The sequence below is a fragment of the Panthera tigris genome, chromosome A1, assembly GCF_018350195.1.
Source record: "Panthera tigris isolate Pti1 chromosome A1, P.tigris_Pti1_mat1.1, whole genome shotgun sequence".
NCBI classification, from domain to species: domain Eukaryota; kingdom Metazoa; phylum Chordata; class Mammalia; order Carnivora; family Felidae; genus Panthera; species Panthera tigris.
In genome coordinates, this window is record NC_056660.1 from 210,562,024 (window position 1) to 210,579,331 (window position 17,308).

At 44.1% G+C, this 17,308-nt stretch overlaps 1 protein-coding gene across 10 annotated transcripts in view; it reads right to left on the bottom strand.

The window, feature by feature from the left end:
• The window catches only part of TTC23L (tetratricopeptide repeat domain 23 like), a 59,812-nt gene extending 45,276 nt beyond the window's left edge, over positions 1–14,536 (bottom strand). For 4 of the 10 annotated variants that reach the window (XM_042996714.1, XM_042996710.1, XM_042996706.1 and 1 more), the window contains exons 1-4: positions 14,374–14,535; positions 12,999–13,073; positions 9,115–9,298; positions 5,424–5,547 (exon numbers count right to left, since the gene is read on the bottom strand). In XM_042996714.1, coding sequence (XP_042852648.1) covers positions 5,424–5,547; positions 9,115–9,298; positions 12,999–13,066 — 376 coding nt within the window. In that variant the 5' untranslated portion in view covers positions 13,067–13,073; positions 14,374–14,535. Of the gene's footprint in view, positions 1–5,423; positions 5,548–9,114; positions 9,299–12,998; positions 13,074–13,955; positions 14,310–14,373 lie in introns of those variants that run through there. The other 6 variants (XM_042996727.1, XM_042996735.1, XM_042996732.1 and 3 more) reach the window with 4 other exon arrangements.
• Between the last annotated feature and the right edge of the window lie 2,772 nt (positions 14,537–17,308).

Here is a 17,308-nt window from a genome sequence, read left to right on the forward strand (position 1 = left end):
CCAAAACCTGGATACACCACTCCTCTCCCCAGTGTGCTCCTGTCCCTGACCTACTTCCGTCTGCAAATGGCACCTGCCGGGGCTGGACCTTCATGGTCATCTTTGGGCCTCGATTCCCCTCAACCCCTAATCGAACATCACATCCTGCCAATTCTTCCTTCATAGCCTTTTTTTTAAAAGGCTATATTTGAGGGGGCACCTGGGTGGCTCAGTCGGTTAAGTACCCGACTCTTGGTTTCGGCTCAGGTCACAGTCTCACAGTTCATGAGTTCGAGCCCCATATCAGGCTCCGCACTGACAGCATGGAGCCTGCTTGAGATTCTCTCTCTCTCAAAATAAATAAATAAACTTAAAAAAAAAAGCTTAACGGTTATATTTGAATAGATAATACATTTCCACAGTTCAAAAGTTAAAATTGTATGAGAAGGTCAATGTTGAGGGGCCTCACTTCTAGTCTTCCCTTTCACTGCAATCCCCCACTAGGTAATTTGTTTTTGCTTCTGTCTTGTGTATCCTTCAGTGTTTATGTAAATATAAACACAGATTTTCTCTCTCCCCTTCTTTTTTCCTCACAAAATGAGGCATATTAAACACCATACCATGTTGTACATTCTCTTTTGCCTAACGATGCATCCAGGAGCTTTTTTCCTAGTAGTATATGGCACTTCCTCATGCCCTTTTTAAAGCTGCATTTAACCTGCCGTGGGTATTAGTCCTCTAGTGGTGAGGGCACTGTTTTTTTCCAATCTTTTACGACAATAAATAGTGTTGCCAAGCATGATCTTATCCATATGTTATAAGTATGTATTCAAGAAAAAGTCCCAAGAAGATAAAAGATAAATGCATCTGTCCTTCAGAGACTCTTAAATCCTTACCTTCTCGTCATCCCACTTGTCACTTCACTAGCACATTATTACTACATACACCTAGATGACTGGATAGCTTACCTTCTGGCATCATTGCTAGATTAACCTTTCTAAAAGCACACTTTGCTTCATTCATCTCCTTGCTGGAAAAATCTCCAGGAGTCCTCCTTGCCTACCAAACAAATCACAAATTTCTTAGCCTATATATAAAACCCACCACAGTCTGCAAACACACCCTCTTTTCCAGGTTCACCCCAACAGTCTGCTCACTGCTTTCAAAGATACACATTGTGCTGTCCCTCCAGGCTCTGTTCTTCACCAGAAGGCCACCCCTTCCTTCTGCCCAAGCTCTACACATTCTTTAAGGGTCTTCCTGAATGACCCCTGCCCTCTGAGTCTACCACTTACCACCTCAGTCAGAAATGATTCCACCCAACTTCCCCAAAGCCCTGTATTTAAATCACTTACATGGCATTTGACTTCTGGTGCCTTCTGTCATAACTATGTCTGTATGTAGTTCACCTTCCACACGAGGTGGTAAGTTCTTTGGGGCAAAGACTGTGCCTTCTCTACCTTAAATTTCCCAACGTGCTCTTCATGGTATTTCAAATATGTAAGTCTCTCAGTAAATACTCACTGGAAGACTATTTATTGAGAGAAGTCAGCCCTTGGGCTTGACCCCCACCCCCACCCCCCAGTTCTGGAAGAGGCTCACAAGGAAATGAGGCAAGAAGGTCTGAAGGCTGTAAAACACACATGTGCAGTGAAGCATGAACACTCACAGATGCATACATCCCACCTACACAGAAGGCTGGCTCATAAATTCCGCCCATTTTACAGCAGCTGAGGATTAATGACAACAAAACTAAGTGGAGCTCAGCAAGACTTCATCCCTCTTGAAGGTTTGTGATTTCTCAAAGCTTTGGATGGTTTATTCCGTGGACCACAGACTATAAAAAGAGTTAAAGTAAAGAGACTGGGTAAATATTATAACTGAAATAGGAGCTTTTTCTCAAGAAAAGGTCACGATCATAATCTATTCTGGAAAAATTCTAGGCTAGGTTTCAGAAAGTCTGGGTTCAAGGCTGGGCACTGTTAAACTACATAGGTACTTGGTCTAATCAGGAAGTTGTTTTTCCCATCAAGGAAAAATAAATAAAACCTTCCTTTAAGGGAAAACTTTTTTCCTCCCTCCAACATACTACCCCAAATGTGGTTCACCATTCATGTGACAGGAAGAACTGTAAATCAAGGAAAAAAGGATGGTGTTCTCACCATCTTTTGTGATAGAACCAACTCACCTATCTTGACTCAGCCTGGAACCTAACTGGAAAAGTAAAACTCAGAGTCTGTTTGTGACCGTTCATGGAATGGGTTGATTTCAGAAGATGACGACCAACTTCCTTCCACAGACCTACCACCATAACCTCTCCCAACACAAGGAGGGACCCGTGGCCTGGCCCACGTTCAGACAAATGTCCCCTTCAAACACTCGTGGGGCTTCCCCTCCAGTTCGAGCCGCCATCACTTCAAGTCTCAGTTTCAGCAAGTCTCCTAGACAGTCTCGCCGAGTCTGGGCTCTCCCAGGGCCCAAGAGTGTCCCTGTCAGTGCCAAAGCAAATGCCAGTGATCTGTCACCTGCCAGCCAAATCCATGGGTCTCTCTTCAGCCCGCATGTCATCTGACCTCCCTCTGCCACCTGACACTGAACTTCTTTTTGAAACCCTTTCTCCGACACGGCCCCTCCTGATTGTTCTATTTCCTTTGCCGACTCTGCTTCCGCGGACCTTCCCGATGCTCTCATCCTCCTATCTTCTCTCCTCTGCCTTCTTTCCCTCTCTTTCTACATCCTTTTGCTGGTCAAGCTCATCCGCTCTTATGGCCTCAACTTGCTCCTGTGCGCTAACCCTCCCAAGCCGACATCTTTCCTGAGCCCGAGCTCCACTCCTCAGCTGCCTACTGACCATCCCACCACGATGTCCCCTGAGTACCTCACGCTGGCTGAGATCCAGCCTTTCTGAAACCAGACTCGGCATCCTCTTCCTCCTTCCCCCATACGCCTGCTCTTCCCCTCTAGTTCTCCATTTCAGCTAACCATCTAGGTCATGCCCTGTGCAACCTCAGCTCTTCCCTCAGCTTCTCGCTCCAAGTAGAATTGCCCACTAAACATCACCACTTCTGAGTCATTTCTTCTGCATTCCAACTGCCGTGGCCAGTGCCTTCATTGACTCCTGTCTGGGCAGGATAAAGGCCTAACTGATCTGCACCTCTACTTTTTCTATCAATCCAACCCATCCTCCAGAGTCTCTAACAGAAGCTTGATTATGTCACCACCTCAGTCAGAAACTTTTTTAAAAATTTATTATTATGTTTATTTATTCTGAAAGAGAGAGAGAGCGTGCGCGCGCGAGCGGGGGAGGGGCAGAGAGCGAGGGAGACACAGAATCCAAAGCAAGGCTCCAGGCTCTGAGCTGTCAGCACAGAGCCCGACGCAGGGCTCGAACCCATGAGGGTGAGATCATGACCTGAGTGGAAGTCGGACGCTCAACCCACTGAGCCACCCAGGTGCCCCTCCCTCAGAAACTTTTAATAATTCCCTAAAGTCCTTGATACGTGGGGCCAACTTAACTTTCCAGTCCTATTACCAGGCATGACCCGTCTGTCCTAAGGTGTCTCCTGTTCTACCCTAACTTCTTGGTCCAGGGGGAAACTACAGTGTTCCGTGCAAGTAGTTTCATAGAGAATAAAACACCCTTTCACTCCATCTCCTCAGATCAACACATATGGAGGCCCAACTCTGTGTTCTCTACCACTCCTCTCGAAATCTACTTGGAAAACTTGTACTCCTCTGTCAAAGACAGGACAAATGTCACCTTCTTTCTGCAGCCTTCCCTGATTTCCCTCTCCAGTGGCAGAAGCACTCACCTGCCTCATTTGTTTCTCCAGAACTTTGTTCCCGCCTCTATTATAACTTGTTCCTGCCTATTATAAGATCTCTGTATGCTTATAGAATACCAGTATTCATTTATGTATCCCTGGTGCCTACCACAGTGCCACCAGACTTAGAACAGGAATTCTCTAAGTGTTAAAGTGGCACAAAGCTAAAATGTGACTGTTATCATGAAGGCAACAAATTTATGAGGATGAAATAGAGAAATTCCAAATGAAGAACAGTGTAGCTCTAGAAGAAAATTGCCTTTTGCTGAAGACCTTCCTGGCGTCTCTTAAATCTCACAGACAAGTGGCTGCCATTCTGCCAGTAGGTGAGGACCCCCTCCTGTCTTTAGCCATGCCAACCTTCTCTCAGAACACAACAGATGTGTTCTAAGGCCTAAAGGAGCCTGTGACCTCACTGGCCCCAGTGTCAACCACTCATGGGCTTGGCACATCAGTAGTCAATGAATCTAAAGTTTCATGTAAAACATGAGCTCAAAAGGGCCTAAGGAGCCCTAAGAAGGAACACACGCTCTGAGTTTAATAGAATTTATGATAGTGGTTAATAAATTGGATTCCATTTCAACTTTTCCAAAAGCTCTGATTTTTGATATTCAGGCTCCTTATGGCCCAGGCATATTGCTTCCCTTCCCCTGGAGCCCTCAAATCTCTCAAGACCTTAAGTCACTCACTTACATAAGCTATGCCCCACCTGAAGACTCAGGTCCAAGGGGTATGTGAAAAAGCCCCGGGCCAGAGGCTCAGTTCTACCCAGTGGTAACATCTGCTGATCCACACTGTGTACCAGGCACTGTACATGAGACCAGTCCCTGCTCTCATGGAGCTTCTGTTTCAGGGACAGAGGCATTTAAACAAAGCACATGTGAGTTTGTACAAAGAGATCCATGGTAGAGATGTCCCTACTGGAGGACGTGGCTGGCCAAGGGGCACAGAGCCCTGAGCTGACTGTGTCCTCAGTTCCAGAGATGTGTTTTGGCCTCAGTCCGTCTGAACAAATATTTCCTGAGCCTCTACTGCAAAATTCCTGCCCTTGTGGATCTTACACTTAGGTTTCAGTTTTAGCAAATGCATTCCTATCTTGTTCCTCTGTACAGAATACCTTCCAGAAGCTTCATTTCTCTAGGATGAGGACTGTCTTTTCCTCAGCAGACTTTCCAGGAACTTGAGGGCTGTCCATGGAATTCAGGTCCCGTTACTGGGTCTGCCACCCTGATGTTGAGCGTACATAATTGCCTGTCCTTCCCCCGTGGACCTGTGGCTGGAACCCGTGATATTGTCCTCTGCCCCCTGTGCCTCAGGGCCCTCATCTGTAAACTACGGATGATAAGCGTATTTCCCTCCAAGGGATATTAGGAGGACTAAATGAGACTAGCTTGGCACATGCTAAGTACTCAGTAAATTAACTATCATCATTATCATCATTATTTCTAAGATCCCTGACACACTGCCTCATCCATGGACTTTCCCACCTCCTGAGGAGGTGTGAGTTGGGGGCAGGAAGGACTCTCCCCCGGTCATCCCCACCCCCACCACGGCTGTGGGTTGGCTTAGTTTGGCTCTCACGAGCTGGCCCACCCAGACCCAGCTGGGGAAACCAAGTACCTCTCAGTGTCAGGTAGCCATAAGCCAGGCTGGCCAGAGCCTGTGCACATTTCCAGTGTTCTTCCCCAAAAATAATCCGAGAAAGGATGACACAGCGAATCAGCTCCTTGTTTGCTTGGATATTCTGCAGACAGCAAATCAGTCAGTATGTTTTTTTGGAAAGGAGGGACAGCTCCAGCCCACTCTCTTCTCATGGGAATGTAGGACTGAATTCACCTGTTGTCTTTGTCTCTTCTCCTCCCTTCCCGTCCCACACCCAATCCAACAGGGCCTGCTGACTGTCCCTTATTCCTAAGTCCTTAAACCAAGCTCTTCTCCTCATTTCTGCCACGAGTGCCTGGCTCAAGCCACCCTCACCTTTTACCTGGCTGACCATGACAGCCACCCCTGCTTCCACTCCTGTCCCCCTTCCCCCAGTCTGCTTTTCACATCACAGCCAGAGTGACTTCCTTTAGCCTTTTATTGTGAAAAATGTCAGCCATATACAAAAATAGCATGGAGAATGGCTCACTTCGCTTCATGAGGTATCTACTCATGGTCAGTCTTGTTTCATATCCATCCTTCTTATCCACCCACCCTATTATTTTGAAGAAAATCAGTATTAAATCATTTCATATCTCATAAGTATCTCCAAAAGACACAGACTTAGACACATAACCAGAAAATCACTCTCACCAAAATATTAACAGTAATTCTGTAATGTTAAATATCTATGATCTCATAAATCTAATAATTACCTCATAAATCTAGTATTTTTTTGATAATTTGTCTGTCTGCACATAGAGATAAGTCTCCTGAGTCTCATTCCTCTGTAGATTCCATCTCCACCTCTAGTTCTTTTTATTGAAAATTGTATGTTGAAGAAATTGGGTCATTTGGATGATAGTGTTTCCCAAACATGTACATTCTGTTTTCCAAACATGTAAATTTTTTGAATGCATTCTTATGGTGTCATTCAACATGTCCCTCCATTCCCTGTCTTGCCTTTATATTGGTAGCTGGATTTAGAAGTTGGGTTTGCTTGGGCGTCTGGGTGGCTCAGCCGGTTGAGCATACGACTTTGGCTCAGGCCATGATCTCGAAGTCTGGTTTGTGGGTTCGAGCCCCACATTGGGCTCTGTGCTGACAGCTCAAAGCCTGGAGCCTGCTTCAGATTCTGTGTCCCTTGCTCTCTGCCTCTCCCCTACTCATGCTCTGTGTGTCTCTCTCTCTCAAAAATAAACATTAAAAAATTAAAAAAAAAAAGAAGTTGGGTTTACTTTAGCTTTATTATTTTTTTAAGCAAAACTATTTCATAGTTCTCATACATTTTTCCATCAGAAGACACCTATGTTTGGTTGGCTTTTTTTCTGATTATTGGCACAACTACATGGATTCACTCATAAAATGTTATAAAATGCCAATATCCAATTCTATCAGTGTTTCTTCATGTGTTAGCTGGATTAATTCTACAGACAACTCTCCCCTCATCTCCTGTTTGGTTACCCAATAGTACAGTTTATAATAGAAGGACAAGATACACAACTTATTCTTTCCCTTTATTTGCTAGCTTTTAAAGTAATGAGTTCAGTCACTAGCATCCTCCACTGGTGACCAAATAGTTTGTTACTATTATTATTATAAGCATGGATTTGAAAACCTATCTGATGCTCCTGAACATGGCAAACTAATTTCTAACTTGGCTTTTGCACCTACTGTTTCCCGCTTGGGACGCTCAAATACGTAATCACTTTCTCATTTCATTTTCATTTTGTTCACTTCAGAGAGGCCTTTCTTGGCATCTTATCTAAAAACAGCCTCTCACCCCCGTCACTTACTATCCCATTACTTCTTTTATTTTTTTCTTCATGGCACTTACCTCTCTCTGATATTACACTAATGGTTATTTTTTTGTCTATTAATTGTCTCCCCAAATAGATGCTCCTTGAGAACAGAAGCTTATTCCTCATGTTCACTACCGTATGCCCAGTTCAGAGGAGATGCTCATTCAACATGCGCTGAATGAGTCATCTCTTTTTCAGCCAGGAGAAGAGGATGGGGTGGGGAAAGAGCCCCTGCTGCTTGTAGAACTCACAGGCAGAGCTCCCCAAGAAGTCACAGAACTGCATTTTAGAGTCACAGATTTCAGTGACTTTACAAAGACAGCTATCAAATGGCTGCACTGACTGACAAAATCAAGCCTGTATCTCCTGGTGAGGTGAAAGCAGCACTTCAAAGACTCAAAGCTTGGCGTTTCAGCTCTGGTTCTAGTGTCTACTGACCGTGGTGCTCTGGGCAAGACCACCCTGGGTTCCAGCTGCTGCCTCATCCCTGTGTCCCTCCTCACCTGCCGCCTCACCTGTCCCAGGCTCACACATACACATGCAGAGAGGGTGACAGCACAGGCCCCTTCGTGCTTTAAAAACACCCATTCCGTCAGAAGTTTTGAGAGTTCTCCATGGGCTCACCACAGAATTTATTAAGTTTCATTTTGAGGAGGAAGCAGAATACCATGAAAAGTCACTGGAACGGGAGTACAAAGCCTTGCGTGCTCTCCTGGCTCTGGACATTCTGCATTCATCCATCCTCAAACTCCCTGCCCTGGCAAAACGGAGATAACCAACGTGGGCTCTAGAGGTCTGCGCCTACTGCCAACCCTCCTGCCCTTCGGGCCTGTGAGCGCTGGGTGGGGCTCGTTTATCTCCTAAATCTAAATCTTTGTCATTATCTAAACTGGCCACAGAGTTATGAAGCCTTAAAAACCCATACTTGGACTCTGGCAGATGGTACTTGTCTGTCTCTAAAAGTGAAGGTTCTGGCCTGGGTCTGTGAGATACTAATGGGTACAGGCCAAGGCGGCCGTCCTCTGCAAGTCCTCTGAACAATTTACAAAGGTGGGGTAAATGTATAGGTAGATCCAACGAGGGGTATCAGCCTCTATCATCTGCCTGTGAGGTGTCTCTCAGCCTTTCCTAAAGCCATCTACAGACCTTTCTCCATACATGATTTTAAGCTCATTTTTTCCCTTGGCCAGGAAGTCACTGCATGAATTCCTCTGCTGATAAATCATGCCCTGGGAGCAGACGGGTGCCTGCATTCTAATAGTGAAGGTCACTGTCATCCTGTCTCAGGTACCTGCATTTTGAACACTCTCATTAAGCGAGGTCCTAGTTACAAGTCTTTGCCTTGTTCTTAGAAATGCATACCTGGACTTCGACCTCTGCTGCTACCTCCTGTTTCTGGTGCTTTCATTTGCTTATGAGTCCACTGAAACCACTGGCATCTTACTTATATCCTTGCTGCTTCTGAGCCTGGACCTCAGCCCGGCTACTCTTGTTCTCAGCCTCCTGCCTCACTAGCCTGGCCTTTCCTGTCACCCAAGAGATACCATTCTGAAACCTTTCAGGAGAGACTTTTTGAAAAGTTTTTTACTGAAAGGTCATCCATCAAACATCAACACAAAGAATAAAGCATTAATTTTTAGTCTAAAGCCAGGAGCACAGCTATTCCATCAAAGAATGCACAATGAGCCCTGTGTGAAGCCTGAGGGCAGGCTGGCTACCCAACTATGCTCTGCTTTCGTTTCTTCCACCTATAAAGAAATACAACTTCCTCTACTTTGAGTGCTTCAATCTCCAGTTAAGGCAGAGATTCTGTAATCATGGACATATTTTTAAAGGGAAACTAAAACCTAGTGAGCTTTTGGTTTTACCATTTTTTTCTTAATCAGCTGAGCTATTTTCTTCTGGGATTGGGCCAATTTGTCTTCAGGAAGAGACATGCAGCCTACGGCCATCTCCTCCGTGGCCTTAGTGTCTTCTTCACTCTCTCCAGACCCGCTAGATGAATACAGTTCATCTCTTTGCTGGTATGCTGGCTTCTTGGCTTGCTGTGACCTGTAGATACCAGCGAGGGGCATGGATTCAGATCTGACCTCTGCATATCTCAAACAAGGTAAAATTGAAGGACAGAGCCCTCCCAGCCGGGGGCTAGGGATATGCTAACATAAACTTGAAGGAATAAAGTCTCTTGTCACCCTTGAAGCCCAGAATCAGGATGGCAATGTGTTGATTCAAATAAAACAGATTTGGCAAACCACCCACCTACACCACAGTCCCAGCTCTGCTACTTACTAACCACATGACCCTAAGCAAGTTATCATGTAATTTGCTTCTTTGTAAAATGAGGTCAATCCAATGAGATTGGATTAAATCAGATAATACTCGTGAATCACGTAGCATAGTGCCTGCTATTTAGTAAGTACTATTTTAGCATTAGTTATAATCATTTTATTAGCTCCATGATTTGGTTTCTTCATCTACAAAATGAAGGTGGTGAATTGGAAGATTTCAAAGATCTTTTATATTCTAAAATTCTGATTCAAACCAGGAAAGAAAACGGATATAATGAATTAATGGGAAGGGAATTAACAGTTTGTGGCTAGACTTCACGTGTCCTCTTCCATATTTCTTAAAAGTAGTGGCCAACTAACTAAAGCAAATGTGGCCCCACCAAGGAGAGGCCAGGGAACTCCACACAGTCAAGAGCAGATTCAGAAGCAAAATGGACTTCTCAGTTGTGTTACAGATAAATGTATTAAAAAGAGCTGAGTGGGTTGAAAATCTCCCCCTCTCCACTCACCTCTCTCTCTCTCTCTCCTACCCTCCTTCTCCCCTCTCCTTTCTCACTTGCTCAATGTAGATCTCTGACTTCAAAGCTGAACATAATTATGAATGGGTGATTGGAAACGGTAAAGATAAAAGTCAAGAGTTAATCTTATACACACCAAAGACATAACCATGTCCTAACATGGCCAGAAAAATCAAAGTGATCCAGAACAAATGGAATTCTAAAATCTTAAGTGCAACAACAGAATGTTCAATTAATTATAAACAAGTCCCCCAAAAGAATCACTTCTGTATTCACAATAGCTTTTAAAAATTCAACCCCTATATAGTTTTAAGAATAAAATTTATCTTCCTTTTCCACTGATAAGTAATGAATGTTCACTGTAAAAAAAAAAAAAAAGGAAAATACAGAAAGAAAAACAAATGTCAAGTGTAATCTTTCACATTAGGTTTGAAAAATGAGATGTTAATATCCATCCAGACTTCCTGTTCTAAATAACCTACCCAGAGGTATATGAGCAAACCAGGTCAAGTGGATAGGAGAGCAACATTTCTTCAGGCAAGAAACAGAAGTGTGCTTTCAGAAGACACACAAACTCAATGGAAAAGCCAGAGAACATGGCTGATGTAATGTGATCAGAAGGTAGGTGCTACATTTCCCTCCTCTCTGCCTAGTGAATTCCATACTCCTCCTTCAAGACCCAACTCAGGCGTCACCTCTGCTGGAGTCTTGCACTGGAGTAGTAAGCAGAAGGGCTTGCAAAAATTTCCTCCAAATTTCTACTATACTGCAAATCACATTATAGTCTCATTTTCAAAATTTGTTTTGTTTCTGAGTCTTCGCTTTCTAGCAAATAAACTCCACCAGAGCCAGAGGTAAATCTCATTTGTTTCTGAAACCCTGATACCTGGCTTACAGTAACAACAAATAATGAATGGCTTGTTAAAGGATGAACAAATGAATGAAAAGAGAAACGGTAGTCTTTAGGATACTTGAAAAATACTGAAGATAGAGGGAGTCTGTGGCAAGAGATCGTGAGTCAAGAAAAATAAAAGAAAATTTAGTCCCTCAGTTTGCTTAGGCTGCAGACTTCACAGATCTGGAGCAGAAGTTCAATATATCGGGGTCACCAAAGAGATTGTCAATTATGGATCTTAAAAATTATAAGCCCTAAATATTTTATTTTATTTATTTTTATTAATTTTTTTTAACGTTTATTCATTTTGGAGAGACAGACCAAGTGTGAGTGGGGGAGGGGCAGAGAGAGACAGAGAGAGACAGAATCTGAAGCAGCTCCAGCCTCTGAGCTATCAGCAGAGAGCCCAATGTGGGGCTCGAGCTCAGGAACCATGAGATCATGACCTGAGCCGGAGTCGGATGCTTAACCAACTGAGCCACCCAGGTGACCCACGCCCTAAATATTTGAAGTTCACCCTTCAATGAAATTAAGCCGAGACCAAAGGCAGTAAGCTTGAACAGCAGGGACCTCAAAGGGAGGAGAAACATTGAGGTCTTGACAAATGAGAATGCAAAACCTTAAACTGGCTTTGGATTAAACATCTTGTCATGAAAGATAAGACGACTGGAGAATACTGGCCAGTCAGATACCTTGAAAGATAAAATAAAAGTCAATAAATAAGAATAGGCAGGTTGGATGAAAGGTCTGCCTTGCCAGGTTTGTAACTTATTCTATATGTTGCCATAATTAATATGAATTCTGACTAGTAATAATAAATATGAATTATCTGATTACTTCCAAGATACTCTACTATGAACTCTATATCTTAATTTCAATTTTTATATTATACAAAAAAATTACATAAACCTTAACCTCAAGATATTTCATGAGGAGGGACAGAATTACTAAGCTATTAACCACTTGTCACATGTGGCTATTAAGCATATGAAATGTGGCTAGCCTGAACTGAGATGTGCTATAAGTGTAAAATACACACTGAATTTCAAAGACTTAGTTTAAAGAAAACATATAAAATATTTCATTAGTTATTTTATAAAATACTTCGGATACATTAAGATAAACATCGTATTAAACTTCAATTTACCTATTTCTTTTTTGTTTTTTAGTACGGCTACTGGAAAATTTTAAATTATCTATGTGGCTGGCATTTATGACTTGCATTATATTTCTATTTGATAGCATTGGCATAGAGCAATGGTTCTCAACCAAGGGTGACATTTCCCCTAGGGGAGATTTGGCAACCTCTGGAGGTATTTCAGCTTTTCACTACTGGGACGGTGCTACTGGCATCCAGTGGGTGGAGACCAGGAATGCTGCTAAACATCCTACAGTGTACAGGTCAGGCCCCCACAACAAAGAGTTATCCAACCCAAAATGTCAGCAATGCCAAGGTTGGGAACTCTTGGTACAAAGGAATGGTTCAAGAATTGACTCTGGAGTCAGACCGCTTAGTTTAAATCACTAGCTCCGTGTTGGGCAAATTCCCGAACCTGTTTTTGATTCATACTCCTTAGCTATAAAATTATAATAGTATAATAGCACCGCCCTTACAGGGACGTTGGGAGTTAGATGAGTTAATATACAGAAGCACTTAGAACAGTGCCTGGCACACAGTATTTGCTCAATAAGTATTAGCTATTATGATGTGAAAGTTTAATTTACTTATTGTCTATTTCACAACACAATTTTAATTTGCTCATTAACTCTGTTATATTGAATTCTCCATGACTTTACCAATCTTGTTACAATTATAATTAACCTATCTGTAAAAAATAGGTTAGGAAAAAATTATTTTCCTTCTTGCACAGGTTGCACAAATACAAATGGATCTTAGAGCAGAATCGTAATTAAAACACATCACAGAACTTCAACCTTCTCTTCTATGTAACAGGCGCTCAAAGCTCCTCACCCCAGGTTTGCCTGAAGTGGGAGGTCCCTGTGTTCCAGGCCAGTGACTGAGTGTGACGTCAAGGTTCTGAGCTACTTACAAGTGGAAGCAGAAGTCCCAGTCAGTGTCATTGCTGACGGTTGGAATGCGGATGGGGCTGGCTTGCATCTTCTTCCTACCAAGAATCACAGGTGAGGTCGGCTTTGGGGAAAAAAAGCTATCCTATTTTCCCTCTGTTGGATGCTGTTAACATCAAACTGAAATTGCCTAAATATATAACCCATCTGAAATTCAAAAATAGACTATACACACTCATGCATAGAGACACCTGGAAAGCAGAATATAAAGACATTCGTCAAACTAAACCTCTGAATTAAAGTTCTTTCCTCTACATTTTTTTTTTACATTTATTTATTTTTGAGAGACAGAGCACAAGTGGGGGAAGGTCAGAGATGGAAGGAGACACAATCCGAAGCAGACTCCAGGCTGTCAGCACAGAGCCCGACGTGGGGCTTGAACTCACAAACTGTGAGATCATAACCTGAGCCGATGTGGGATGCTTAACCGACTGAGCCACCCAGGCGCCCCAAAAGTTCTTTCCTCTAATTCCTACTCCATAGTACCTCCAAAATCCCTGACTTTTTCTTGCCCCCTTAAAGCCAGTGCATTTACAGCTCCTGAATCACCAAAACTATGTTCTGCTCAAGTCTGATATTGTTTTTGCAAGATGGATGCAAGCAAAGGAGGAGCTTTTAGTATTAAATGAGGTATAGCCAGTTTATCGGTTAATTCTTCTTGTCCCTAGGGCATTCCCACTATTTAATAGGAAGTCCCAGTTAAGGAACACACACGCGTCTATTTTGGTATTGTCGTTAGCTGATGGGGGGAAATGGTTGAAAACTCGTGGCAAAAATCCGATTCATAATTATTTGTGAAATTCAATTCTCACGGCTCTCCCCATCGCTTAAATCCAAATCGAATGTACGGTTTTGTACTGAACATTAACACCCGCCAAGTCGCTCCTCATTTCACCCTGCAGAAGGTCACTCATTCCCACCTGAGCCCTGAGCAGCTCTCTCTGACCCAGGCTCCGGAACGTCCACAATCCAAAAACCAGAAGGAAACTTCATTAATTTCTCTTTCTAATCTCGACTTTCAAAACTATGGCCAGGGCGAGGAGTTGTGAGTTCTCAAACTCCTGAGTTCTGTTCAACGAGGTACCATACGTCCCTGAATAAATTATAACACCAAACTTTGGCGCCTCTCTCAAACGCAAAACCCTTTCTTCTCTCCCCGCAATTTCGTAAACCCTGACGCCACATCCCGAGCCCCAGGCGAGCATCCCAAGGCTTCTGTCTGGCGGGCGGTGTCCCCGCCGCAGAGGTTCCACGTGGAAAATCACACGCGGGGCGCCGCAAAGGAGGGGTTGATTGCCGACCCGGCCTAGGGCAGAGAAGCCACGCCCCGGAACTAGCCTTCCCGTCTCCCTCAGCCGGCGAGCTCAGCTTCCTCCAGCGGCGTCAGCGTCCTGGCCTCGACGGACCTCGTTCAGGGAGCCGCAAAGGTGCCTGGCGGAAGCGAGACCCTGAGAGGTCCGCCTGCGGCGCGCCAGCAGCCCAGGTTCCGCCTCGGAAGACAATGGGGTTGCCATGGGAACGGAACGCCGCCAACAGAGCCGGGAGCGTCGGCGCCTGTAGCCATAGCCACGCGGGGAACTTCCGGCCCCGGAAAATTCAGGGCCGCTGGGGCCAACCTGGGCTTTCCGGTCTTTTTTGTTTTGTCCGGGCGCGACTCGCACAGCCTCAGGCTTGTCTTCAAAACTTCCCTGAGCTGCGGCGGAAACGTCACCTGTGTTTTTCTCGAAGGGACTTTACCTGTCAGGGTTGAAGATGCGGGGAGAGGAGAGAAATCCCATCGGAGGATGGAAGAGAGCGCCCGGTTCCACGACCCTACCTACGTAAAGCAGTAGTGTACGGTGTACCCGGCTGTATGGGCGCACCCCTGCGCGCCCCCTGCACCCCCTCCGCCGCCCGGTGTTCTGGCTCTCCGGGAGCGGAGAGAAAAGTCTCAGATATGACTGACGGTGTCGGCACCGTCTGTGTTGCCTCTCCCGGTGAGATTTGAGCCATGCTTAATCAGGAACGCGGAGGGCAGGAAATGAGTAGTTTAAGCAATGGGCCACTAATTCTGCTAATGATTAGCAGTTCCAGGAACATTTTCGAGGGGGTGGGGCACATTTGGCAAACACCACACAGCCCTGATTTATGCAGCACGTGTTCTTATACCACCGCTCCTCTTCAGTGGCCTGACATACACAGTAACAATAATTCAGATCTGACAGGTGCAGGGGCGCTTGTGGCTAGTACCTGAAGGAACAGCACCGGCTCCGTAGCCTTGTGTATAAGAGTATGATCACGAACCCTGCAATAAACGACGGACCCATGGCAAGTCAAGCTGAAGGTGATGTGTCCTCATTTTCAAAAAAGCAGGCTCGGTAGAGAGAGGAGGAAAACATTTACTAAGAACTTCAAAGGTGGTGTTTAGATTTGGTGTTTGTTCTTTCCAGTTCGGAGGATGAAGTTTAATTGCTACTGATCCAAGACTGCCAAGAGAGACCAACCAAGATAGGTTGGAGGAGCTGTTTAAATGAGTTTGCTTAAATATCTCTTAAGGAAAACCTAGACAGCCTTTTAACTTAAGGTTTAAAACTGTTGGCTCAAGATCCTGAGTCAAAATTTTAGAAAGAGCCCACCCCCTTTATTCTGTCTCTTAAGAGATCTCCCAACATGGAACAAGGATGAGAGCAATGAACTAGCTTCAAGATTTCCCCTATCTGGTTTTGACTCCGTGTGGCCTGGGGCAAATCACAGCCCCTGGGTCTCGATTTTCTATGCAAGAAGAGTATTTGTTACTATGAACAGTATTTAACATATATGAGGATAAAAAGGAAGAACTGGTTTCCTGTTCTCTAATTCTCATTTCCCTTACCGTTAAGTTGGTCTTCATCAAACTGAAAAGTTTTAATGTTCTGTCATTCTGGGAATTGGCTGGGAGTTTGTTTCTCAGTGTATTCAATGTAACTTCTCCTTCCTGAACCCTGGCTTTTGCCCATCATGGTGAAGGGAAGTGAGGTACCAGAACAGGCACTGAATTCCCATTTTAAGAATGACACTCTTGTTCCACCTCCATTTAATTAGCTCTGACCAGAAGTAGTTCATCTGTAAAATTAAAAGAAGGTTAAAGACTCAGAAGGTTAAATTAAAAGAAGGTTAAAGACACAGGTCAAACCTGTGTGTGGTTTTTTTCTTTCCTTGCCATCTTCACCCTGTCCCCAAATGTAAACCTTAGTCGCGGGTAAATGTGCTGAAACTTTGTTCAGTAACTGAAATGCGGTGCTAGTAATCTGGGCAGACATTGCTTTCAGTGTGTTGGCTCACGGTCCCTTCCTTGATCCTGAACAAGCATCGCTGTTACAGAATCACACAGAGGAAGCATGTGCACAGGGTCCTTCCAGATTCTTCCATCCCCAAATAAACTGTGATTAACTCCTAATTATTTCAGCTTCAAAGACTGTGAAACTTAAGGACAGGAAATGTAAATAAGATTTCCCTTCGACTGTATAATTTCTTAAAACACATCTGTCCTCTCTAGAATGGGTTAGAGACCTTACTTCTGAGCTCCCACACTATCCCATCCATAATCTCCTCTTGACACCATTATATTGGCACTCTCTGAGTTTCTCACAGTCTCCATGCATCTGTCCATCCACTCAGAAAAAAAAAAAATGCATATTGAAGAAACCTATTCTGTGCCCAATACTGTTCTAAGCGTTAGGGAAGCAATAGCGAATAAATAGACAAAGATTTTGCTCTCTTGGAGCTTCTATTCTACTAGGTAAAGAAAAACAGGGCTATTAGTAAATAGTCTGATGTCTCTGCAAGTTAGAAAAAGACACAGAGCTGAGGGAATAGGCAACAATTTTGTGTGAATTAGAATTAAAAAAAAAAAGCCTCTTCCTTCATCCAGACTCAGACCCCCTGTTAAGTGGTTAAGCTTTGGGACTAGAGGGTGGGCTGGATTTTAGGACTCCCCTCCTCCCTCAACTGGGTGAACCACCTTACATGAAAGTGACAAATTGTATGGAGAAAAATAAAGTCAGATAAAGGATCTAGAAAGTGATGTGGACATATAGATTGTGCTAGTAGTTAAGGAGGGCCTCTCTAACAAGGTAGCATTGAGCAGAGGAAATAAAGGAGAAATAATACAAATGTCAGAAGAACATTTTAAGATAATAGCAAGTACAAAGGCCCTGAGGCAGGAGCAAGTTTGGTGGGTTCAAGGAAGAGCAAAATGGCAATTAAGAATGAGGAGGCTGAAGAATGGGTCCGTGAAAAGAGCAGAGCATTGCAG